Source organism: Thunnus albacares, chromosome 6 (genome assembly GCF_914725855.1).
Source record: "Thunnus albacares chromosome 6, fThuAlb1.1, whole genome shotgun sequence".
NCBI lineage: Eukaryota > Metazoa > Chordata > Actinopteri > Scombriformes > Scombridae > Thunnus > Thunnus albacares.
In genome coordinates this window covers 16194736-16222534 of record NC_058111.1, presented here as the reverse complement: position 1 = coordinate 16222534, position 27799 = coordinate 16194736, and the positions used below count along the sequence as shown (strand labels likewise).

Here is a 27799-nt window from a genome sequence, read left to right as displayed (position 1 = left end):
AAAAAGAAGACTTTTATTACATTTAGGGGGAAATTAATTTGGCAATCAATTATATGAGTTACTGTACATTTTGACAGAGATAATGAAAAACTAAAAAATTTCCAAGTTGTTTTAGTGAAGTAGCTTTGGAAGTCCCCAAAGGCCTTTAGTTGCTGTTAAGGTTGTAGCAGTGAAAGCAGAAACAAGTGGTCATTGAAACTTAAACACAACCTTTTTCTGTTTATCTTGTCTCTGCTCGGGTCCTGTGACTATGAAGAGCTGCACTTGAGAACAGCATTTTTTTTTTTTTTTTAAATGGAGAACTGTTAAACATCACGAAATCACCATAAACATTTTGCAAAATTAGGAACATAAACAGACATACGTTGTGAGACATTATTTTCTCTGTCAATATTTAATTTCACATGAACAAAATGTGTACCATAGAACGAATACTATCTTTCAAAAACTGTATTCTTTCATTCATTGTAATGGACGTAACGACTCAAATATCCTCAAAGAACGAAATGTGGTAATGTGTCTCTTACTTAAGTTGGGTCATGCATGGCTGAGCATGAAAGACTACAAAATGTAAAGTGAATGTGCAACACAGCCAAAAAAAAACAGTCACCCTGTCTGTTATCCCTATACTGTACTTTATCTCTGCACTCCACCACATAAACCAACACATACACAATTTTTTCAGGATATACAATGTCTTAGCAAAGTGAAGGGGCATAAATGCACTACATTGAAATGCAATTATAGCATTATTAGTCACAACAACAACAACAACAACAACAACAACAACAACAACAACAACAACAACAAAAGACAAATTCTCACAGTGCACTTTGCAGCAGCAGAGGTTTTCAAAAAGCAAGAGCACCGAAGAGGCTCTTAGAGGAACATTCACAATCATCACAGGTAGTTTAGAAATCAGTGAAGATGAGAGGGACAGATGGCATCAAGTGTTCATGTACCGTGACATTATGGGTTGGAAGGGAACATGGATTAAACCTAGTTCTGGACTGAAAGTTAAAGCCTTTTAAACCTGATTAACTCAAATCTTAGACATGGTTTGGAATACAGAAGTTGTAGATTTAGCCTAGTCTTAGATTTAGAGATAGGAGAGTCACATGAGTTACACCAGGACTTAATGAAGGGGCAGGTTTAACCTCGGATCTACTCTTTAACATAAAAACAGACTATTTTTATGTTTGATTTATTGACTGTAAAGGCTCATGCACACCTTCAGTTTCTTGTTCACAAGTGCGTAGAGAGAAATGTCCATAGGCAAGAGAAGAGAGAATTGCAGCACACTGTCCCTTTTACTTGCAATAAACGTCATTAGATTACTTATAAACGTCATTAGATTACTTATAAACGTCATTAGATTACTAATAAAGTTTATTGCAAGTTAAAGGACAGTGTGTTCTCTCTTCTCTTGCGTATGTTTGATTTATCAAATTGCTAGTCTTCCAGATGTCTTTAAAGGTATAGAGATGCCATATTTTTAAGGTTCTTTTTGAAAATGACCACAATGAGCAAAATATGAGATTCTTATCTACCCATATATATATATTAGATGATCAGATTCATGTAACTTTTCTTAGTGCTAGCAACCCGTGAAGGCTATTCATAGCCCTAGCGTCTCACAGGTGGAGGAGTAGATGGTAAAAGTTTAATGCTGTCTGTCAGGGGGACACATATACAACAAAGACCAACAAGCACCGAAAGTCAGAAAAGTATTGACTGATAGGAGTAAGACCATTTCCAAGACCATTTTATATTAATGATGTAAAAGCATCAAAGCTGGAACCCAGACTTGCACTCTATAGTCAAGTAACTAATCCAAATTCAAGATTTGTGTTTTAGATAAACACTTTTTTGTGGCAATTTATTTGGTCCTATCTGAAATATCTGAAATAACTTTTGGATGGATTGTCATGGATTTTCGCACAGAGATTGATCCCAGAGGATAAATCCTACTGACCTTGGTGATACACTGACTGTTCCTGTAGTGCCATCAGCAGATCAAAGTTTTTATCTACAGTGTCCTGTAAAATATCAACATCTGCTGGATGGATTGGCACCAAATTTTGTACATCATCAACAAATCCTAATGACTTTGATGACCCCCTGACTTTTCCTGTAGCACCATCATATGGTGGGTGGCCATTTGTGATTTTGACAAATGGATGGATTGCCATAAAATTTGGTAGACATTCATGTTCCCCTCATGCTAAATTGTTTAACTTTGGTGGTCTCTTAACTTTTCATCATTTGGTCAAAATATCAAGTTGTCCAATACTTTGGTTTATGACCAAATATCCAGAAAACTAATGAAATTCCCATTAGTCTAAGCTAAACTTTGTGTTAATAATGCTAAATAGCAAACATTAGCATGCCAACACCTTAAACTAAGATAGAGTGAACATGGAAAACATTATACCTGCTAAAGATCAGCATACAGCATTGCCATTGTGAGCATGTTAGCATGCTGACGCTACTGTTTACCTAAAAGCATTACTGTGCCTTAGTGCAACCTCACAGACTCGCTGGCATGGCTTAGTTTTTTTGACATGGTTAATTATTACATTAATAAAAGATTAGATTAAGGCCTACTAATGGTTTAATAGACACTTGCCTTGGAAATCAACCCATTATATCTCTAAAACTTCTTCTTGCTTGAATAAAATAAGTCTCTCTTTTGTCAGATCTCTGATCAAGTGATCCAGATTAACATATCATCGACCCCAGTGTTGACAGGTACTGAAATAAAGTGTACAAGCATGGTCAGCTTCATCAAGTTGAGTATGACCTGCATCTCAGTGTCAAAGGACATGGACAAGCTTTTATCAAGAGTTACCTGGATGTCTTTGACAGAAAAGACTGATAAAAAGATGAAGACGGTATACATTCATGCATATAGTTTACCCATATAGCTTTACCCAAGTGCATATATTCAGATTTTACAGTAGGCTATATTATTCATAGGCTTGATATGGTTTGATGTGTTCCTTAGTGCTAAATTACAGTGCTGTTTGTTTTATGGCACGACTCTCCTTGCAACATTGAAACAGTTTCCATCAGTCAGTTGACATATAAGAGCTAGTGCAACCATCCCCCCCCCCCCCCCAAAGTAAGTTCATAGAGAAACTGTGGAACATTTCCATTGTAACAGATGCTTCTTTTCAAAGTCTTCATGCCTTATGTCAGTGAGTGAAGGTCAGGAGTTCTTTATGTGAATCACAATTACAACTTTGCTCCAATGTTTTATCAGACATAGAAATGTCCCAGCCTCCAGTCCATCAGAGTTTTTCTGGTAGGTCACTGGGGTAAACTGGAGTACGTGTTGGTCTGTGGAACTGTCACATCTGGGGGGTTGCTCTGTATCTGACTGTCAAGGGGTAAAGACAGAGCGCAGTGTGCTGTATTCTTCACAGCTCCTTTGCTGAAGCGGCAGCTCAGCAGAGTGCAAAGGTGGCGAAACACAGACTTGCGGCAGATGATGAAGACCCAAGGATCCACGATGGGGTTGAGGGCGTAGAAGCGGAAGGCTGTCAAGTTTTGATCGTCGCCACTAAATGGGTGAATGGCATTAATAAAACCTGCAATCTGAAGAGAGAGAGAGAGTTGGAGTTAGACACTGTTTGTGCTGTTTTTTGCTTACAGATTATAAAATATGAAATAAAGAGGGAAATAAGAAGTCCTGCCTTCAACAAGACTGCTGAAATTATGGTCTTAAGCCTACAGCCCCTTTCACACATACAGTCTATCCCTGAAATGTTCCTGATTAGTGTCATCATAGAGCAAGCAACAGCTTGGAAAGCTCATTATCTCCCACTTACAGCTGGCTGTAGGCCAGAGCTAACAGACAAAAGTTATGTGGACTCACAATAATGCTGAAACATTACAATACTGAAAACCTTTTGATATGATTAATGATCTCCAAATATCAGACATTTACTAGTTATTTTGTCAGATTTTTGTATTTGCAGCTTTCCATAATATTACAGAATGAATTGATGACATTTGAGTTTGAACTGTTGGTCAGACAAAATGAGCGGTTTGAAAACATCAGATTGGGCTCTGGCGAATGGCGATTTGTCATTATTTAACATATGATCACTAATATTCACAGGTTACTCGTTTCAGTAACCCATCATCCCACAAGATTAAAGATTTTGTCTGCTGGAAGGAGCCAAATCAAACTTGATTCAAGCCTCTTTAACAGCTAAACAAGATGAGAACACATGACTGTGTATTTAGTATCAGTGTCAGTTGAGACTGTGGTTCATCTTGTTATGCTAGGCTTTACCAAATGTTAACATCCGTCTCTTTATATCATATAAAATCACCATTGGGGTGAGTGCACCTTTAACTTTCAGAAGTACAAAGTGTCCTAAATACAGATACAGACAATGTTATCTAACAAAGCCGCAACCTTTTCCTGCTTTGACCTTTGAGGTATGACAGACTGCAGACAGCAGCAGCTGGCTGCTTATTCATCCTAGGCAGAGACAGAGGCAGCAGCTGGCCCAGGAAGCTTCTTTGTCACCTTGCTCCTCGTCTCTATCAACAATTCTCCATTTCCTCCATGAAATATCCAACAAACAGTGGCCTAATTAATGGCTTGTGCCGATTCATTGATGTAAATGTTTCTCTGTTGCTAGGGCCTGGACTGAAAACAAATAAGCAAGAGACAGAGAGGGGCTAGAGGGGAGCAAGTCCAGAGCCAGACCAAGACAGACTACCAGAGGGACCAGACAGTATGTGCTCTCCATACTCATTAGATGTCTAAACTCACACAGTTGTGGTTACTCATATCGATCAACCGTTACACCCATGAGAAAGATATAGGGAGAGGAAGCGGCTGACTGTGTGCAAACTCAAAACAACAGCAATTATCTTGTTATACTTCCAAGTAGATGCTGAGCTCACAGGCACAATGATTTCAAAACTCAGAACAGCTTTGTCATCTCAGATGTGTCAGATGCGGTCGCAGTCTAAAGTCGAACAAAATAACGTCCAGATGTTCTTGAGTTTTTAGGAAGTAATCATTTTATAGGTTGTGTGAAAATTCTTCAATTGCGCAATGGATGTTTTCAGAATCACTGTTGGGTTGTCACTGATTTAACAACAGTAAGTAAGGAGGGTAAAGCTTAAAGGGGAACCTAGTTTACACATCAAAGTCTGGGAGAACTACTTCATATGTGGAAAAACTTGCATAAAAAGCCTTTTGTGGCTCCAGAAGGAAGCTCCGCAAAGTCTGATAAATTGCTTTAAATGATGTCACTTGAGGATAAAGACTACAGGTTTGGAAATGAAAAAAATCTGAAGATGCGGTGTTAGAAAGACATGAAGCTAATAGACTTCCTCCTTATCTCTGCAGCTAGCATAACACATCTGAATCTCCGACCCAGCTGTCAGTGGTTGAGTTGCATTGTGGGTAATATAGGTGCCAGGTTCTAACAAGAATGAATGAAATAAAAAAGAAAATATCTCCGGTTCTGAAACTCCCTCTCTCTCTCTCACACACACACACACACAGAGTCAAAACTGACATGAACACACATTGACAAGGTGTGATGTCAGTTTCCTTTAACAGGATAACATGTTTCCTCTTTAAAACCGCTGCAAAGATTTCGCAATTGGAGTCAGTTTTTCTCCATCATTTACTGAATTCATCTGCAGAATCATTGGCATTAAACTGAACATATCTTGTAAGTTACAGTAATGGATGTCTTCAGGATTGGGTTGCACCAGCCACTCATACTGTAAATTCATTTCTAAGTTTGTGAGTGAAGTCCTTCCTAAGCTCTTCTTGTTAACTGCTAGCTAATTTCAAACTAGTGATTTATGAGGATGCTAGTAAAGACCAAATCAATTACTAACCTAGCTGTGTTTTTAGTTCAAATTATCTCAGTTTTAATCTAGTAATGCATGTAAATCTCCATTTAGTAAACACTTAATTATAACTATGCTAAAATTACAGATCTGTTTGTTTGAGTTTTTATCACACTATGAGTACACAATACAGTGGATCAAATGCAGTTTTAAAAGCTTTGAAAATAACAGTGAAAGATGTCCTTTTTGATTTCAACATCTTTCACTACAAGAGTCATGACACCATTAACTGCGTTGGCTCATCACCAAGAAACAGGCTGGCAACAACTTGTTATTTGAATTAATACTTGAAGTAAAAATGAATCTAACTGGCATGAAACACACTAACGAATACAAATGTCTCTTGTACTTCACGCACAGTAATGGTACACTTTATTTATCATCCACTGTTGCCAGAAACATTTCAAACAGACATGCATCCTCATACACCCTGTCATCGTACTCGCCCTTGTTGACTCACTCACACTCACTGTCACCCTTGCTTCTGTTCCTGCATGCCAACCTGCCTCTTATGGTCGTCTAGGCAGACCTTAAGCCCTGCAGAGAGGGACACAAATCACCAGCTGTCTGCTCCAAGCACTGCAGGCTGTGGAGCCAAAACTGATGAGATGTCAGACTCTCCTTAAACAGGAGCATATTAATGTATCAGCCTGTGGTTAAAGAACTAGGCCAGAAACAATGATTATTTAGAAGAGAACAGAGAAGATACAGGGAAGCTTTGAAAGGACATACCTCAGGTACATATACACTCAAAAGCATATATGTTATATATGTTCGTACGTGTTCTGTATAAACAGATGCATGCATGCACAGACAGCTGCGTTGTGCAAACACATACACATCCATCCATCAACATTTGCAGCTCTGCAAACTTTGGACTCAAATCTAAAGCTACAACTGTATGTCCAAGAGAAATGGATCTCTGTTTTAGTTATGAAGATATTTTGCTTTTCATGAGGACTTGACTCATCACTCATTGGTGTTCATCCATCCAGGCTTTTTCAGTCGTAAATGAGCAAAAGAATCAAACAGAAATAAGTTTAGGGCTGCAAATAACAATTACTTTCATTGTTGATTAATCAGCGTAATTCTTTTTCTATTAATCGATTAATTTCTTTCAGAAAAATGCCTGTTTTCTTAGACTAATACTCCAAATCCTGAAGATATTTACGTGATTATAACAGAAGAGAAAGAAAAGCAGCAAACTCTCACAACTGAAAAGCTGGAACCAGGAAATGCTTGGCTGATTATTTTCTGTCAATCAAATAAATGATAAATCAACTAATAGCTTCAGCTCTGAATCATTTTTCTTGGTACTACCCTGAGAATCTTCATGTACCTGGATCCAGTTTGTCTGATGTTCAGAGGTTTGTTCAAGCAGGCACATCAGATGCTATTCGGGGGCTGATGATTGCCATGACTTACAGGAAACAGACCACGTAATCAATGTCTACACTCTACAACCTATTATTTTACATCTTGGGTCCTGGAGGACTCTTCCTAACTCTCTCTCTTCCTGATCCTGTTTCACTGCAGGATCATTACGCAGGGATAAGAGGAGGCAGCGTGGAGATTACAGGCCTTTCAGAGAGGAGTGTTTACAGCAGAGAGAGAAAGAGAAATGCTGCAGTGCTGTATGAGTCTTTAAAGGACTAGTTAAACATTTTGGAAAAATGCTTATTTGATATTTTTTGAAGGATTTCATGTCTGTGCGTTAAGTATGGAGCTGCAATTTTAGCGGGGTTACATATCAGTATCAGAGTTATTTCATGTTAAACAATAGTTTATTCATCCACTCAGAACTGCTGTGCTGCATCTATGTGTCCCACCTATTTTTTTGCCTGTTCAATTACTTAACATCTTAACATCCAGTTGCTATTGTTGGCTATAGTAAACACAAGTAAAAAGTCATGGCCTGGTGTAAAGTGATCACAAGCAGCAAAAGTTAACCCTCACACCAAAGCACATTTCCACTCTGGTGTAGACAGGAAGTTAAAAGACAAAATTACATTACAGCATTTAATTGTTGCTAAAACACATAAGGTTAATAGTGCAGGTTTCCAGATTAGCATAAATTTTTGTTCTGGTCTGCACAGGCATGATGGTACCAAACTTGGCAACCTCACAGTGACAACAAGACCGTGGGATGCTGCACTGCACCCAGCTGTTGACAAAAAATGTTTTACCCGTACATTTTTATTTATGTACAAGTTGTATCTTGCACAAACAAGATACAACTTGATAGTAAGTGAGATTTAGAGGTGTAGGGTGGTATATTTTTCACTTTAGACAGAGCTAGTTGTTTGACCTGCTTCCAGTCCATATGCTAAGCCAGGTTTAACAGCTTAGCATCTTCTCTCATGCTCATGCACGGGTCACGAATATGATGTTTCTTTTGATTTGTTAAACGTGTCAAAATTAAAATCAGAGGAAAGGATCTCCTGTTGCAAGTCGCTTGTATGTTGCAAATTTGGTGAGACAGGCTCCAGGCTTTGTATTTAAAACATAACAAAATTGTATTTGGCATAACGTTTAACTTTTCCTTTAAAATGTTGTTTAAGTTCACACCTCTGCAATGTTTAGCTCAGTCGTTCCGCTTATGCGCTAGCTTTAAAATCATGAGTCACTTTACTTTATTTTCTGTTGCTCAGCCCGAAAGTACGGCTCAGAATAAGTACAACACAATTTGAAAAATCTATACACGTACTTAATGTCTTTCTAGTGTTTTGTTCCTGCTTGACACTATGATGTGGAGCTGTCCAATAAAGTGCATTGATCCAGGATTCACAAGAACAGCAGAGGTGATTGGATTTCCACCCACTGTCTTCATTCCTAACAAATGACTACAGGTAGACTTTTCTTCAATATCAGGCTTTTTCTGCGTCAACCTTTTCTCCCTCGAGCTTCTGCAATTACAGCAAACCAGAGTCAAAGAATCAAATATATATGTTTGTCCCCGGGCTATTTGACTACACTAACCTCTGACCCGCATTCAGATACTGAAGGAGCTGATGATAAGCGGGTGCTGAGTCATACAGTGCAGAAATGCAATGTAAAGGTTAGTAGCATGTTTCTACACTGAAGGGGAATTTCACTGCTCCACAGTCTATGGTTTGGAAATGCGTGGGGAGGTGTTTTGTGTTGCCTGAGAGACAGAAATAGATTCAGAGAGGAAGAACAAGTGGGTGTGCACTGCATTTACATGATTCTTGTTCTTTTTTTTAAAGACTTTTCTTAATGCCAGATGACTAATCTCTAGCTTCCTGAATTTATGTACTTCATAAATGTAAATGTGTTATGTTCCAGGGGACATTATCATAAGAGAGTCAGTCTACGGTGTCTTCAGACAAGTTTCATTTGGGGAATACACTGTCTAAAAATGTCCATTAGTGAGTTTCCTCTTTAAGAAGTGCCTGAGGCTGCAGCGAGTTACGGAGCCATTAGACCTTTTACCAGCATTTTGCAAAATGGACTTCAGTGAGAAAACTATTCCAGACAACAGTCCGCACTATGACACTTGATCCAGTCAATTATCTGGGTAGAAAAGTGACCCAAACGCAACATAACAAAACGTTCTACATGCAAGCACACCTACTCCTTCTGCTACAAATCCTGCATGTTGAGTCAAATCAGTTTTGTATATGTGGGTGGTTTATATAAGGGATGGTTATAATCTGTGCAACATATGACACTCTTCCTTTGACTTGGACACAAAACAAATAAAGATATATTCTTCTATATGTCTTGGTTCTGTAATTATTATCTTCTTTTTTTGTCACAGTCACTTTTTCTCCTGAGTAATCTAACAGAAGAATTTAGGGAAAACTAAAATAGTCTCTGATGAGTAAACTGTCATACATGAGTGACCTGAAAAGCCCTGAGGAGCTGCTGTCTGCTTGATGACAGAAAAAAGAAACTGCTGATGAGAAAACACAAAAACAAACACTCACACCAGCAACAACAAAGAGGAAGCTACTGTAAAATGATGACCCCAGTTTTTAACTTGAGAAAAGTGAAGTATGACATAGGCTGATATGTGTCAATTTTTGAGAACAAGTTGACACCGGCAATGTTGCAGAACCTCTTAGCTGTTGCAACAGACAGAGACATGCGTTCACTGCAGTTCCTCCTCCACAGAGATAAAGTTCAAAGGGACCTGCACCTCTACTGTAACGCCCTCATGTTTCCGATGGCTGGTGGTGATTCCTTACAAGTGAAATCAGTGATGAATTATCTTATAAAAGATGTTAGTGCCAGCTGAAATGCCTTTTTTAATGCTCATATCACATCACTGAAAAAAAATGTAAGTCATAATACAGCTTGAATTAAAGTGATTATTATTATATTTATCATACATTTCACTATTAGCGCCACTTGAGATCAATTTTCTTAATTTCAAGGTGGCTGCGACACACATCCTTTCACAGAGTGCCACCTGGGCGGCAACCTCCTTTACTTTCCTAATTCCAAAACATATGTACACTTCATCATTTCATTTGCCAACAGTGGGAAGAACTAAGCAATATAAATTATACTGCTTATTTTCATTGGAAATTAACAGCATCCACTTAAAATAATTCTGCTGTTTTTAAAACCTGGGTCTTATTTTTGTAGTTTTATCCATCATTCCTATCGGTTATGACAACAATTTCATTCTAGAGTTATGTGGACATGATAACATCTGTGAAAACTTTGTTATTTGTGTAAGCTATACAAGGTTAGATGACCAGACGGGCTGCAAATAAATTCCTGGTTTAACTCTATATTCCTCCAAGTCACTTAATGTACCCAAAATGTCCATTACAACTGTCCACTGAACAATAAAACACTGTACAACATGAAGCAGACAGTAGCTCTGCAAAATCTAATTGACATATAAAGTTTGTTTTCGGTTCCAGATAGATAGTCTAGTTATGTGGCTGAACTGAGGATTCAACCACCTTAGACGACTTGTCTAATCATCTGTGTGATTGATTGCTTGATTGATTGATTGACTGCAGCTTGTCCTTCTGGGCTCTGGCCCAATGTCACCATGGCCAGATCTCAGCAAAAATGCTGATGACTTAACTGTTGTCACAACTGATAGTAATGGTGGCCAAAACCATGGCCATTGTAAAATATGAGCCAAGTTGTTGAAAAATCAGCTGTTTGCTCTACTTTACTTACTGTTTACTTTTTGTATCGACATATCAATTTAAATTTTGATTTATGGGGTAGTTTTCCCCATTTTTATATGTTTATTCCTGCTTACACCATCCTTTTTGTACCTATTGTACTTGGTCTGTTTATTCTTGTGCTGCTTAACACCTGATTTTAGTTAAGTCTTATTTTAATCTGCCAGGAAGTGACAGTTTCCACCCCAGTGCCTGGATGTGTATCTTGCATATTTAACACTAAAATTCATAACAACGATTGCTTAAATATGTTAAGATATATATATATATATATATATATATATATATATATATATATATATATATATATATATATATATATATATATATATATATATATTATTATAAATATGCAATTTCATGTTATCTTAATGATGGAGTGTCGGTAGACATTACAGCTGACACATTTACTGTGGTTGAACTTGTTAAATATGCAACACTGCCAGTCAAGTCGGTTCAAGTAACATCTCTCATCTTTATATTGCATAATCTACACCACCCAAAGCTGAGTGTGCAATTTCATCACTTTAGCAGATGATAAATTATCAAGGAGGACAATATCGGTTGAGGACATTTTGTTTTGGTTATTTATCTGTTTGCACATAATACAGATTTGATATCACAAACACAACACTGCTCTCTTTCACCTTACCTCAGCATCATAAAGTGCATCAACATGTGGAAAGTTACTGGTTTCATCTTTAATCTGAGGGTAACTGCTTTCCATTTCAAAATATCAGTTTAAAATTGAGCTGTTCACAATTAAGATAGGAATTTATTCATAAATTAACTTTTTTTTTAATACTCTCTGGAAATACACATAAATAACCATTTAAAAACAACTTGATATTGATATTTTATTCACAATAAATCAGTACAAATCTGCCATTAATGTTCTGCTGCTTTTCATTTTCAGATTCTACATACATCATTTCTGGCGTCAGAGCAAAGGTAACTGAATACATACTGGAACAGGACATAACAATCAGCAGTAGATTAGACACAGAAAAGAATTACAAGTCATGACACACACCGCCAGCCTGCAGTTTTATGACTCTCCAAGACTGACTGACAACGAACAGAGCAAAATCAATCTGTCATTTCAACATGTGGTTTGTACCTCTTTTTGGGTGACTCACAAAACGAATATAACATGATGTTCTTCATAAATAAAAATAACATGAACATGAAAGCAATGTCACAACATTTGTTTTGGTTAAACACAGAACATTTTGTCCCCAACAATCCGACTGACTTTGGTGTGTGTTTGCTGTTGTGCTGTTTTTGTACTTTTTTGTAATCCACCTGATGCACATGGAGTAGATTTGACTGTCACTCCATGGGTTAAATACACAACTACAGTAACAAAAACCATTTCACTCTGTATTCGCTGTGCAGGTTTGCATAATTCAGACTGTAATCAATAAATCCATTTCCTCTTAATGCTGATAATGTGAATTAAGGACAACGATAATGACAAGCGTGTGTAAGTGAACGCTAAGTACACATGTAGCTGTGCTTGCATATTTATTTTACTCTGTAATTATCCTGGGAAAGTTGTCTAGTTGAAAGTTGTTAATTTTTTTCTGAAGGATCTCTCAGTCAGGACAGTTGATATTCAGTGTTCCTCTCTGTCATCATCCAGCTATGAGTTTTTCCCACTGGGCTTGGGCCGATAATCTGTGTGCCAGGCCCGTCTGCTGGGTGGGTGTCAACTGGCAGATCAGAAGCAAAGGCAAACACTATATATATATATATATATATATATATATATATATATATATATATATATATGTGTGTGTGTGTGTGTGTGAAAACATATAAATTACACATTATGTATACTTTTATATACTTGTTTACAGTACTTGTTTACAGTATATGCAAGATTTTAAGTAAATTGTGCACCAAATAGCACAAGAAAGAAAGTAAATGCTTCTGAAACAATTAACATTCAGACTGAATTATCTTAACAACTATTCGATGGATTTCCATGAAATTTCCTACAGACACTTGTGGTCCCCAGAGGATGAATCATACTGACTCTGTTGACCCCCTCACTTTTTCTCTAGCTCGATCATGAATTTGACATTTGTGGTTTAAAGTGAAATGTCTTAAGAACTTAGATGGATTGCCTTGAAATCTGGTACATTCATGTTCTCCTACCTTAAATTGTCCAATATTTTGTTTAATACTTTCTAAATTAATTAGATTCCCATCAACCTCAGCTGTAATCTGTGTTTGGTGCTGATTAGCAAATGTTAGCATGCTAACACACTCAGCTATTAATACTGAACAACCAAATATTACCTGCTTCAGCATGTTAGAATTATCATTCTGAGCATGTTAGCATGCTGATGATAGCGTGGCTGTACACTCTTAAACTTGATACTTGATCTTACTTAGCAAAAATAACTTCCCGATAAAAAGGTCAGTATAAACAAAATTAAACAAATTTTATATATCTTTGAGATGGCATATTGAACAAATTTGACCCTCTTTTTCCAGACTGACAAACAGTCCAGTTTCAACACTGAGTAGTGAAATACAAGATCTCAACTGTGCAAATAAAGTTCTATTGATCTTTTCACTATTTAAAAAATACCCACTAAACCGTGGCAATACACGTCTTTTAATCAAGATTGATTGATTTGTTTTCCCCAAACAAATATCCTTCTAATCAGCCTGTGAATTCTTTCATATCAAGCAGCCATTTCCACAAATGAGCAACACATATCAAATATTGACTTAAAATATCTGATCTGGGGACTGACCATTTGTCATTATCATTATACAGAGCAAGTTAAGCTGTTGTTCCATATATGACATAACAATGTTATTGAGGTTGTTTTTTGGACAGTGAGGGACTCTCTGGAGCAGAGGACATTTGTGGGTAACTTATTCCCACCACATATTTTCAGGTTCTGCACACTAGTAAACATTAGCTAGGGTTCACTGGGCCTTAAAGTCCCAAAGCACAGAATCTGCCCCAAATGCCTGGATGCAATTATCTTGTTAAATTATTCAGTCCCTGTTGTCTGCGTACTCTGACTCTCTTTGAAGAGAGCACTTGTATCATATGCAGCGGAGAAAAAACATCTAGGAAGGATTACAAAGAGGATTTGAATTGAAAAACAGAGTGCTTTCTGTTGTTTTCACATGCAGCTAAAATCAGTTAAAAGAGTGATTCATGATATGTTGTCAAACTTCATCAGTCAAATCAGTTTTTGATAAATTTGTTTTCTAGTTCTGATAGATGAGTGTATACCCAACCAGTCCACAGCATGGTCCAAAGTGTTTTTTAAGGAAAATACCATGAATCATAGCTTTTCTGGCGCCAGCTGAAGTCAACTTCATGGAACAGGAAAGGGAATATTTATGACTAGAATGAACGCCCTTGATAATACCCATTCTTCCTTTGCTCAGTGATCCCATTACAACAAAAAATATTTAATTTTGTGCATGAGAGCATGAGAGCATGAGAGTGAATTCTCATTTTATGACTTTTTTCTTCTTTTGATAAAAGATTAACTGAAACACACGTCTATCTCAGGTAATCTTAATCAAACAAATTCTTAGCTGCAGTGAGTGTTTGGTCATATTACTGAATTGGATGTCAGCTGTCTCTCTTTCACACGTCCCCCCAGCACAACAACAGATGATAACCACATTGTGCTTCCCTTATGGTTTGTTTGATGTGAGGGTGTTGTATTTCACTGCTGCGGCTCAGCCAAGTTTTATTGGATCATATATCTCCTGATATTATTGGCAAGGTGGAGTATGAAACAAAAATCCTATTGTTCTTTCTGTACCTACGGATGCAATTATTAAGTTTACCCACTCACTCATGAATTCATAAATCAAAATCAATAAACCTGCATGCATGTCTTATTGTGGTATTTTACATACTGTGCATGCTTTTTGTATCTGTGCTTCTGTTTTGCATGTTCTAGTTAGTGTCTAACAATGCAGCTCAATGTGGTCTTATTCAATCTACTCTTCTATTAACATTAATATCTTCATGTATTTATTGTCTTGCATATCTTGTATCATGACTCTGTGTTGCATGTTTTAAGGATGTCCTGAATGATGTTTTTTATTAATATTATATATGTTCTTCTTTCTTCATTTTATTAATTGTTCCACATGCTTATAAATGACCTCAGTAACTTTGTAATTTCAATCTCATTTTCATATTCAGTTTTTAGGGTGACTCTGTGACATCTGTCCAGGGACTACAGATGAAAAATAGCCTCTTGACTAACAGCGTATTTACAGCAATGTTTATTAATGTGCACTGTCCCTGTTAAATAAACAAACAAATAAAATAAATAAATAAAAATATTTCCTTCACAAAACATGTCTGCTCATCCTGAAATATATCCTGTTCAGTAACTTTTATATTCTGTTCTCAAGAGCATGAATGGAGCTTCAAAGGATTATACAGAAATTATCCATTTTATTGGAAATATGATGTTACCAAATAACTCTACTACACCCAATTCTGCATATCAAGAGAAACTCTACGTTTGGGTGTGGAGCACATTTCACACAATCCTGTGTGAACAATGGAGGTACTGATAGATAGACAAATAACTGTGGACAAACATGGCAAGACACCAAAAAGACAAATAAGGAGAGCAACGAACCTCTGCGGTAAAGTCTATTTAGACACATGCACAAAGCATACTACTGACCTTGTTACACCTACTGTATCAGCATCAGCATCAATGACAATCTTCCTCAAGCAGCAGTGAAAGGAAATTAAGAAGGAAGTACATCCAATAAAATACAAGAGGAAAGAAAAAAAATGACAGATAAGAAGTAGAGCGACATCTGGGAAATAATATCAAATCCAAAAGCTGCTGGTTACAAACACAATGATTTTCACATACTTTCCGATCCAACTATTTGTCTCTAAATACGATTCTGATGCCTCCACTTGTATCTGCTGATCTTAAGTACCGATCTAATACCTCTGCTCTCTTTTACCCAAATTTAAAATCTACTGTACATACATCACAGCGCAAAACTCATTGGGATCTTTTTTTTTTGTGAGATTACTGGAGGCTTTATTGCTGTGATGATGAGAACTATGTTAGTGGCTAACTTAATAAATGGCATACCTTCATAAATATAATTGATAGCAAAAACATGGACGTAGAAACCATATTTAATTGGTGATCCAGTGCATTCAATCTGCTGTGATGCTTCAATCTGCTGTATCAGATGGTGCAATGACGCTGATCTTGGCCAGAGAGGCCAAGATCAAGAGGCATGAAAGCCAAGACGAAAATACTTAAAAGATGAAATAACAATCACGTGAACATGAAAGAGCAGATCACTCATTCGGTTTCATCAGAGATAAACTAACCAAATCAAAAATCCATTTAGCTTTGATAAGAAGAAGAAGTAAGAGGAGAACTTCTTGTACTAATGATATTCTTGTTTTAACACTGTGAACAATGATAGATCATTATGAGCACTTTTGTTAATTTATACAAATCAGTAGCTTCAATAAACATTATCACATTTTGTAAGTGAGGATCTTCTGTTCTTATTTTTGTTATTTTTCTCACTGGGCCACATCAGTGCTGTCGTAGTACTTCAGAGAGTCAGTTGTCCTAGAGCAAAGAGTTGTCACGATGTTGAAAACCAAACTCATAGAGTGACACAATGTGTCATATCAGTATGAAAAGTACTTTACTGTACCTCAGTTCAATCAGATTGTCCCTCGTCGTGTTTACGAATTGACATAATAACGACGTGCTGTTTTGAGTAATGTCAGTGTTTTATTTTCCAAGATGCCCATTAAAACAATCTTTCAACATAATCTCAGTTTGCAAACTGCTGACTGCCTGAAAGATAAATCAAAAATTATCTTAGATCATGAGAGAGAAACTAGGTCAAGCAAATCAAACTTTAAAGTAGCAGCAAAGGAACACTTAGACCTACGTGTCTATCCAGTAACATAAACTCCTACACAACAGCTGCCTATGATCCAGGTAGAGCGTCAGACAAAACAAACGTGTCTGGGGGCAGCTATTGAATGGAGAAAACAAGCTTAATCTGGGTTGACTGCTCTTCATCTCCTGAAGAAGCAAGCTAGGCCCAAAACTAATACCATTTGCAATGATCAATAAGCTTTCATTATTTGGTCAATGTAATAAACTGGGAGGTGTGGGCCATAAAACTAATGGAAGTTCCTACAGGGAAAAGTAGAATGTGTTCATTATTTTATGGTCCCATAGTAACTTTAATCATCTGTTGCTTCAACCTGTCATGGATCTTCCAAAACACCTAATTAAAGAGTAATTAATGACTTCTATGAAGCAGCCTTCAGCCAGCCTGAAAAAAAAATACTGTATACACACACACACACACACACACACACACACACACACACACACACACACACACACACACACACACTTATATTTATATATATATATATATACATATATGTGTGTATATTCAAGGCAAAAAAATCTATCTTTAGATATGTGTACATCTTTCCTATTTCAGTTCCATAAAAATATCTTGCAAAATGTGTTTCTGGACAACCCCCTAATGTTTTTTCCTGTTTGCTGCTGTTGTTGCACTGCAACAATTTTTATGACTTACAGTGTTGTGTTTGAAGCTTGTTTTGGCTGTCCCAAAGTGGCCAATAATTAGTCAGAGGAGACGTATCATGCACATCTCCAGATCTATATCTTTATTCTGGGGTTCTAATGCATGATTTACAGTTTAAAACATCGCTTATTTATCTTATACTGGCTCCTTACACAGCTCCCCTCCTGATGACCCCACTCTGTTTTGATTGGTTAGCTTCCAGAAATTTCCCCTCAGCAGACTTCCGGCTGTTCACGAGGCTAAATCAACAAACTATAGTAGTAGGATTTCACTTCTTTTTCTCGTTCTTTACTCGAAATGTCCACTTTTGTCCACTCCAATCTGAAATATGCAAGTGAACAATATGAACAACCCGTGGAACAACTTTAGCAAACAACATTATCACGAGGAGGAAGTAGAGGTAACATTCAGAGCAGGCTGAAGCCTGGGCTTTTGACTTGCAAGAAACATTTTACCATATGTTCACCTCAAGTTTTGGAACTTTGACCATGTTTAACATAGACATCCATCGTCATAACAGTATAAATACCAGATAATCACAAAAAGCATGTCCCCTTTAATACAGGTGCAAATTAAAATCTCCACTAAAGGTATTAAAGTTAGTTTGGCATAAGACAATAGAGAATGGAATCAGATCTATTTAAGCTACAAACTGCGTGCAAACTAGTTCTTCCTGTTTCAATTAGGCAGGTAACTGAGCTGTTGGTTCATGAATATTTTCCTTTTGAATGACTAAAAGCATGTCACGAAGCAATGAGCAATGCTGTTCTGTTTTATATTTCTCATCTGCTCTCCACATCTGTCTTTACCCACTTTCATCTTTCTGTACCTCAGCCTTTTAAAATCTTTCCTGCAGCTGCTCACCTCTTATTGCCTTCTGACTGAAGCCTAAGGCCACGCACATCAGCAGCCACACACTTTACAACACATTCAAGTGGTTCAATATCTATACCTCATTACATCAAAGATCTTCATTGCTGTCATTTGTTGTCCAGTTTCTTTTGTGTCATTGAAATTAAAACATGACAATGTACAAAAAAAGCAGGATAAAACTGCAGGTAGTGAAAGACAGGATTAGCAAGCTTCCCGCTGTAATAAGAGTAAATGTGTGTATTTACATGAAGTGTGCCTACTCATGTGTATGCATGTGCTTTAGAAATGTGTGTGTTGTGTGCATGTTGAATGGAGGATTAGGTGTCCATCAACTAAGAAAGGGAATCCTCATTGTTCAGTCCACAAAGCCAGCTGCTGATTGCGCAGCATCATCTTTCCTTATAGAAACCTTTATGAAACTGACAGTCAGTTATATCTCCGAGCAGCACCTACAGCACCTTGAGCAAAACAACAGTTTGGGAGACAAAGCAAGCTCTTATCTTCAACTCTGTCACAGCTTGTGTCTCTTTACATTTCACATTGTGCCACTCCCACGCTGTGTGCTTTCAAGCTGACAACTCATACGCATGCAAAGGTCATGGTATACAAAATCACAAAATGCTGCAGCCATGATTTCCAGATTTTGCGTTGTTGCAAAAGCAGTTTCATTTGAGACCACCTCTGGCAGGCATTTACAAGGATGATGACTTTGAGTCATCTTGGATGATCTGGATTTGGGGACTTCCCCTCTTCGTCCACACTCATTAACTCAATCTGGAACCAGTTGGATGAGGAGTGTCCATGACTAGCTATCATCCTGTCATTCTACATATTTTCAATGGCGTTTAAGTCTGGGCTTTGACTGGGCAAGTCAAGGGACTTAGGCGTTCCTGACTGTTTTGAAAGTATTCTATGGTAGATTAAGTTTAAGCTTAAGGATGATGACAGCATGCAGGGAAATAAACTGTCAAATCTGAGGTAATGTTTTAGTCATTTTTAAAGCAACACCTCATCTAGAATATGGCTCCGCTCACTGGACCCTCAATTCTTACAAGTCTCTCAATCCCTTTAACAGTCTGATGCCGAAGAATTTCATTTTTATGGAATCTTTTGCTTCATGTTCTTTCACGTTCACAACTTTTCTCTCTTTTTCTCTATGTGATCTTGTTTCAGTGTGGTTGCTTTCTGCCCAGTCTGTCTGACAGCCTAGATTTATGAGGTGACTCTTGGAGGCATGATTCCCTATTACTGTAAATGTGTCAGAGCTTCTTGATGTTGTTCATTTTCTGGCTGACAATCATTGCCCAGTTTGCTCAGAGCTATTGGAAAAGGTTTGGTATTTCTACTTTTTCTCTCTTGCCACATCACAGAACAACTGTACTCTTGTGACCACCCAAAAAGTTTGGAGATAGTGTTATGGTCTCCTCACAGTTCTGTCACTGAAAAAATGGTGAATTTCTTTCTTTAAAATTTTATTTTGATCTGTATGTGGTAGTCACAGTGGAGAGAAAGATGGAGACATGCAATAAAGCTCCAAGATTCTATGTCAAAGTCATTTATATACTTTGACAACCACAATGGTCCTGGAGTCTAATAGTTATTAGACAAAAATATATTCTGAATTGAAATGTAAATTCTAAATGTAAAAAAACTATACATTTTTAACTAAATATTGTGTGTAGACCGCTGAAAACAATATGCCTTTTATGCCATTTAATCCTTTTTGAAATCTGACTGTGATTCTTTAAAGGTACCCTGTCGAATTCCTAAGATTTGACAATCTTAGGTCCCCGTTTTGTTACTAGCTCACACACACACACACACACACACACACACACACACACACACACACACACACACACACACACACACACACACCCAAGTGGTATATGCAATATAGGATTAGCTTTGTTTGAAAGTGAATCATTTGAAACCAAAAAATGACCTCAAATTCAAAAATGAACAATAAAACCATAGAAAAGTGCTACATTTGATTTTGTTCCACACCAAAGCTTTTTTTCAGAACAAAAATGTAAAAAGTAACAGTGAAATAAAAGTGGTGAATATTGTTATCATATATATGTATAGTTTTGCCTTTGAGGTAAATTTTTGGTTTCAAATTATTCACTTTGGTGCTAGAATGGACTCTTCCGCCACTCCTTTAATAAAAGAGTCTAGATCGGCGGAGTTATCAAAGTTCATGTTTCAGTTTGACATTTGATTCACACGAGTGCAGTCAGATATGACTGAAATTATGCTGCTGAGATCTGTCAGAAACTCTTCTTGTGTTTTGTGAAACTCCAGAAACTCTGGTTGTGAACATGAATGTAAACAAAAAAAAATCTGCTCTTTAAATGTTTTAATTGGAAGGAAATGCAGTCACGATGCAGTTTGCTGAGAAACAGTGAATGTGAACATAACTTTGTTTGTTTACAAAAAAGACACAGGGTGCCTTTAATCCTTCATTTCAACTTTTTGACCTCTAGTCCACTGTTTTGCACTTAGCTTTACTTAAATAACCACAAAGCCAGTAGAATTTGTTTTTGGTGCAACATTTTCTGGACACTTTGAGCAAATCATCCCATTACAGCCGCTGCTTTGATACTTTCAGTACTGTAACTGAATAATTCTGTTTATGGATCTTTGAAGCGCTCCCTGTCATCTACCCTCACACACACAAGTCAATATTAGCCTACTGACTAAGACACAGACGCAGTATCTGCGCTAATGGAAACCTTTTATCATTAAGCCAAAACATCAACAATATAAATCTGTCCTGCAGTGCTGCTCCAGCTTAAAAGTTGCTAAAGCCATCTAAAAACATAATGGTTACATAACGGCTTCCCACAACACATTTCTTCTGTCCAAACTAATTGCTAATATGACAATGGAGGAAATTTGGTGGTAAAACCACTTACAATCTTGTGTATAGTTTGAGTGCAGCACTGTATTGATCCAGGTATTGACCAGCAACATATGGGCCCCAGGCAGGTTCTGTGGTTCCCATGGGAACAGCAGGGATGTTAGGGAAATTGGTGATTGTCGCAATCAGGCTACCAGTGTGTACCTGTCACCCACAGGAGATAGCTCTGAACATTTATAAAGTGAAGGGGACAGGACAAAGAGGAGCAAATAAAAGCCTAATGGAGAAGAGGAAAAGAATTTCCCTTTGAGAGGGAAAATGCTCTTTTGTCAAGACAAATGAAATACGGATCCTAAATACTCACACCCTAATTTAAGCATAAACCCACAGAGCAGCAATTACTATTATGGCCTCAAATAATGATCATTTTCCTTCTTGATTAATCTGTTGATGATTTTTTTTCTGATTAATCATTTAAGTCTATAAAATGTGAATAAATAGTTAAAAAATCCCAAAGTGATGTCTTCAAATTGCCTGTTTTGTCAGTTGAAACCTCCATGACAATGAATTTGCAATCATATAAAACTCAAAAACACAGGAAATATTCATATTTAAGAGGCTGAAACCAGCAAATGTTTGGGATTGGTGCTTGAGATTTAAACAGTTAATTAATTATCAAAATTGTGTTTGATCAGTTTTTTTCACCATTAATACAACAGCACAAATTGTGTTGTTTGCATCCTTTAATTCAAGAATTTTAATTCAGTTTTATTGTAAATTTGGTGATACAACCTTACATAATGTTCACTATTTGACTACAATGAGGCTTTGAATCCTGTCCTGCAGCCTGAGATGGATATTTGCAGCAGTTTTTTCAAATGTTTAACAAGCAGTAACTATATATTCCGTATGGCACAAAATATAAAAAGGTGTGTTCATAGTCCCAGCACAAATCATGAGGGACCTCATGTTTGACGCTACATCAAACAAACGTTCTTTCACAGAGGGGCTGCGGTGATAACATTCATAAAAGTTCTACTTATCTTTTTCAGCTGTCTACTGTAATCGCTCAGTATGTACTATAGGTTCCAGTTAGCTGAAGGTCATACATAACACTGACCTCTCACTGTAGTGTAACAGGTCTGGGAAGCTGGAGTGATTCAGGTGACAGTGAACAGAACAAACATTTACAACCAATGAATCAAGTGAAGAATGGTTTTGCTTTTCTGAGAAATTCACATCTGTTTTTTACCGCTTCTCTGATTGCACCTCCGCAATATGTGAAAAAGTGAATAACTTTTCTGGACTGAAGAAACAGTCACAGCTCAGAAATGTAGAGAGAAAATACTGCCTCATCCATTTTTGTCCAAGAGCTACTCAGCAAAACACTTTGCTGAGTAGCTCACAATAAAAATAATTAATGTATTCTTATTCTACAATTAATTTTTCATCTCCCCTGACAAACATGCATTTTAAAAAAAGAAGCGTTTATTTTCCAACATCTGCTTTCCCTCTCACCCACATCTACCAGCATGCAGTCACTGCTGACGGGGCAAACCGAAGTTGTGCAGTTTCGTTAGTGCTCGAAAGCGTAGTTCTCTGAGGTTTATTCAATTATGTGAAAGCGCTTTGAGTAAATTAAGACTGGAAACACATGCAAAGGATTGTGTATGTGAAAAGCAGCTTGTGTATGCAAAATAGACAATCCACTGAACATGTGCTTTACCATACTCTAATTGCAATCCACAGAATCAGACTTTTCTCCAACATCTGTTGTGCTTCAGGCGAACTGTGTTAATCATAAAGCCACAGCTGGCTGGTAATTTGTTGAGTATGCTGAAATACACTCAGACACTTCAGCACCGTCTCAGATCTTTCAGTTACAACCACACGGATGTACATGCACATGAGCAAACAAGCATACTTCTCTTCACAGTCATACACACATACGAGGCTGTAGAGACGATGCATGAATCATTGATTACTTAATAACAGGGTCTTGAATTATTCAGCATGATATACTACAGGGATCAGGCTCTTGATTGTCTGGCAGAGATGATTAAATTAAGAATGTTGATAAGTGAATCTTAAATTAGGGTTATAAAATAAATCAATTTAAATAGCAAAGCTTTATTTTAGAAGTGTCAAGTGGAGGTGAAACTATTCTTGAAGCTCTTGATGAACCTGCAATCTTTCTACTTTTGTTTGGAAATTGAAAAATGAATGATGTGCTGTACAGCTACAATAAATGACTGGGCTGTGGGTTTGCTGTGGTTTTACTCAAGAGTGTCATATCGTCATCACAATTCATTCCCCCGGGGGCCTCTCAGCCACAACTCTGGGCAAATACCGTTGCATACGTATGCTAGTCAAATCAGGCCAAGCGTTACCGCAAACAATCCACTTGCAGACAATGAGTAGTTAGTGAGGAACAAGAAGATGAACAAACACTTTTTACTGCTTCCTGTGAACTACTCAATCAACAGACCACCGCTGTTAAAAAGGCGAACATAAATATATAAGTGGTGATGCCACATGTTAATCATATCCTCCAACATTTTTTTTTTATTTCCTAAACTTGGCTCTCTCTCCTGTATTAAACTTCCTCTGGTTAATATTTAGGGGTACATATGGAAGGCTGGTTAACATCGGGCTTCCTGCTTGATGATTGTTGCCCTCTGGGAAAGGCAGAGATGTACCAGTCCTCCAGGGTTGTTAGGTTTGGCACACTCCTCTTAAACAGGGTCAGATATGTAGCTTAGTAGACAAATAGTGCACACAATGACAACATGTCTTGAGTGGCGAAGGCTTCACTCTTGGACACACCTTTTATTGGTGGAGCCAGCAGAGCAAAAGCATTAGTGTAAGGGCACACAAACACATACCGCAGCAACAAAAACATCAACGGTTGCCATGCTGGCTTGTCTTTCTAGGTACATAATGATTACAGAATCTGGGGCAGGAACTAATTTTACAAGTGCAGATGCATAGCAGGTCAAGAAGCTCTCTCTAATGCTAAAGTGAACCCACTCCGTGCTGGAAAGTCTACCCCTGACTGTCACATGTCAATGACAACAACTGAAACCACTCACACACACAAAAAAAATCCCTTTTTCCATATCACTTTCACATTTCTTTGTCTTTGTCTTTGACTTGTTCTAAATTCACAGAGGAGTTCTGGTTCATGTTTCATAACTGAATAAATTACACATCAGGGTGTTACGCCTTTCCTCCTTTTCTGGAGAAAAATGTAATGAACTCATGCAATCACACCGACACATATCATGATTCAGTCACACAGTGAGTGTGATAGGGTGGAAATTTTCATGAAGACTATAAATACCTGTGACACACACATACAAAGTGAACATACACACACACACACACACTGAGGGAAAGTTAAATGTGAACTCACAGTGAGCGGCAGGGAGCAGACCACAAAGATGACAGTGATGAGTGCCAGCAGCACCAGGTGGTCCATCTCCTCTTCCCCCTGTCCGAACCAGGCTAGGCTCAATCTCCTCCTTCTCCCTGTCGACCCAACTGAGCTGCGCCGCATCATCTGGCTCCGGTGCATCTTGCACAGGCTGACAATCACTGAACCATTGCATACAAACACTGCAAAGATCAGCAATGCCATGAGCGAGGAGTAGGACAGAGAGAAGGCCAGCACCAAGTTAGCATTCTCGTCCCCTGTCGCATCCATGTCAATGAAGCACCATGTCCCAGGACTGTACTGTCTGAATTTGCCATAGCCGCTGTATGGCAGGAGACAGAAGGCCAAAGAAAAGAAGTATATAAAGAGAAGGGTGAGCTTGGCAAAGCTGCGGCGGATGTGTACAGAGTAAAAATAAGGGTGGCTGATAGCCAGGCAACGCTCCACAGCCATGGCGCACAGGATGAGTGTGGGCGCCAGGCCGAAGAAACTCATGGCAAAGCCAAAGAGGTTGCACAGTCTTGCTTCACCCAGACCTATCAGGGACATGTTGCGGGCATAGCAGATGAACACAGGTGGACTGAGGAGGCAGGTGCCCAGCAGGTCAGTGAGGGCCAGGCCGGTTACCAGGATGCTGAAGACGGAGGACCTGGAGCGATGCTCCTTCTGGTGAACACCAAGGATGAAGAGGGCCAGGAGGTTTCCCACCACACCAGCCAAAAACATGATGATGCTGGTTGCTGGCTTGCCCTCTCCCTTCACAGTGAGGGTGTCATTGCAGGTGACATTGTTACATAATGCGTTTGAAATCATGCTTTTGTAGGCGTATAACTTACTGTAAAGAAATAAGCCTGCTCAGTGTGGAATTAAGTAAGAAGTTCCTGGACATCAAAAGAAGCAAATCCTGACCTCTTGATACCATCAATTGGCAATACAGAAGGCAGGGGTGTATGATGAGACCCATAATCCTGTGTTGACTTAAAACATGATTTGAAGCTTTTCCTTGTCTATCTGTTTGGATCTCTTTCACATACACAGCTTAGAAACGTATCTGTGGAACAAAAAACATAAGAAAAAGCAGCTTAGTCAGGTACAGAAACTTTCCCCAACAAAGAGAAATAAAACTCATTCCACAAAAGATGGCATCATGTTAAAGTTTCTTCTTCTAACATTATGAGTATAATAATGCCTTTCTGCTATTGCTCAAGTCTTATTGTATTCGTCCTTAGTGACTCACTCACCTTTCACTGATTCTGCTGGACTAGAAGAATACTTGAGTTTATAGTAGTTAGCGCTTATTCTGCTGCTGCTGCTGCTTCCTCTTTTCCAACGGATTCAGACACATACTATGTAAAGCGTTCAGGGCTATAAGTAACAAAATGACGGATACGGAGTTCAAAACTGCCGCTACCGGTAACGTGTCGGCACTGAACTAACAGAGAGACTGTTGGACTCCTCCGCTTTCTCTCTCTCTCTCTCTCTCTCTCTCTCTCTCTCTCTCTCTCTCTCTCTCTCTCTCTCTCTCTCTCTCTCTCTCCCTCTGCGCCTCCCAGTCTGTTTCGGATCGATGTACAGTCCCTCCCACTACAACTACTTGTGAACCAAAAACAATGTCACACACCAAAAAACCACTGTCACACACCAGCTATACTATAAATATACATAGCAAAGGTCAGAGGCTAAGGGAAAACATAAAAATGAATCACTCTTGTTTCTCTCGTCTATCAGTCACAAAAAAATTTCGGGTGGCGTATTTTGCCTTGTTCTTCCTTGTTTCAGGGTACTGCATACTGTGTCCAGAAATAGAAATTCCCTGAGGCTAAGCTGCTATATAAACACACTGACTATCCCACAATTCGCTTTTCTCTCAGAAAAACCCTCAAAACATATTACACTGAGCTATAGTGGACTTTTTTTTCAGTATAGGCTGATATAAAATCAGAAACATGGACTAGACACCAATGGATTGAAATGATTCAATGTTAGGGGTCCCTCAGCTATAAGCTACTGTACATACACAGCTTGACCAGTATTGGCTTGTTCCCCATGTGAGCTCAGAAATATGTAATCCAATTAGTCTTCTTTGTAAGTATTTGGTTTGGCAGTGTCTCTTCTTGGTTTTCAAAAAGGTGTTTTGAATAGCCTTAATCTCGACTAGTTTACATTTCATGCAGCATTTGGTGCAAGTCAACCGAGGAGAACCCAGTGCACTGCCATGACAGCGAGTTGTCGCTGCTTGTTTTTGCTTCCCTTGTCCTGCTGGTTCATTTACAATGTCTGGAAGCTAGCGTATGTTTTATTTGTGCAGCCTTTGGTGAAATACCTATCAGAGTTTGTGCCTTGAAAGAGACTGCATGCTTTGATTTAGCCCTCAGGCATCAGAATATCTTGTCAAATATTTGAACGACTTGAAGGGTGTCTGACAAAAATGGAGCCAGAGAAAAGCTGTTCAGAAGACACATCAGTGCTCATACAACATATAGCAGGTGCAAAAATAAGGGTGCATTGGTGAAAGAAGTGTCTTTACTGAAGTAAAAGTACCAATACAATAATATAAAAGTACTCCATTACCAGTAAAACATTCAAAAAGTAAAAGTAACACAGTATTACAAGTATCATAAGTACTAATTATGCAGAACGACTGATTTTATACTGTATAATTTGTATTATTCGATTATTATTACTATTAACACATTCACCTGTAAATAGCATTTCACTGTTAGTGGAAGTGGAGCTTACTACTTTATATTGTGTATTGTTTAGTTATCATTTATATAATAATATACATTTTTGATATCAGATAAATGTAGTGAAGAGTACAATATTTCTCTCTGAAATGTAGTGAAGTAGCATTATGAAGTGGTTGGGACATACAGTATCATAGTTTGCAAAGACTCCTCTTTGTTTTGGAAAGAAGTAAGCACAGGTATA

At 37.9% G+C, this 27799-nt stretch overlaps 1 protein-coding gene across 1 annotated transcript; it reads right to left on the bottom strand.

The window, feature by feature from the left end:
* Positions 1-375: 375 nt before the first annotated feature.
* On the bottom strand, positions 376-26323 carry ptgir (prostaglandin I2 receptor). Its single transcript, XM_044355335.1, has 3 exons — positions 26110-26323; positions 24848-25919; positions 376-3600 (listed from the first exon to the last, which is right to left on the bottom strand). Exons 2-3 carry the CDS (start codon positions 25679-25681, stop codon positions 3313-3315), a joined length of 1122 nt encoding a protein of 373 aa, XP_044211270.1. The 5' UTR covers positions 25682-25919; positions 26110-26323; the 3' UTR covers positions 376-3312.
* Positions 26324-27799: the final 1476 nt, after the last annotated feature.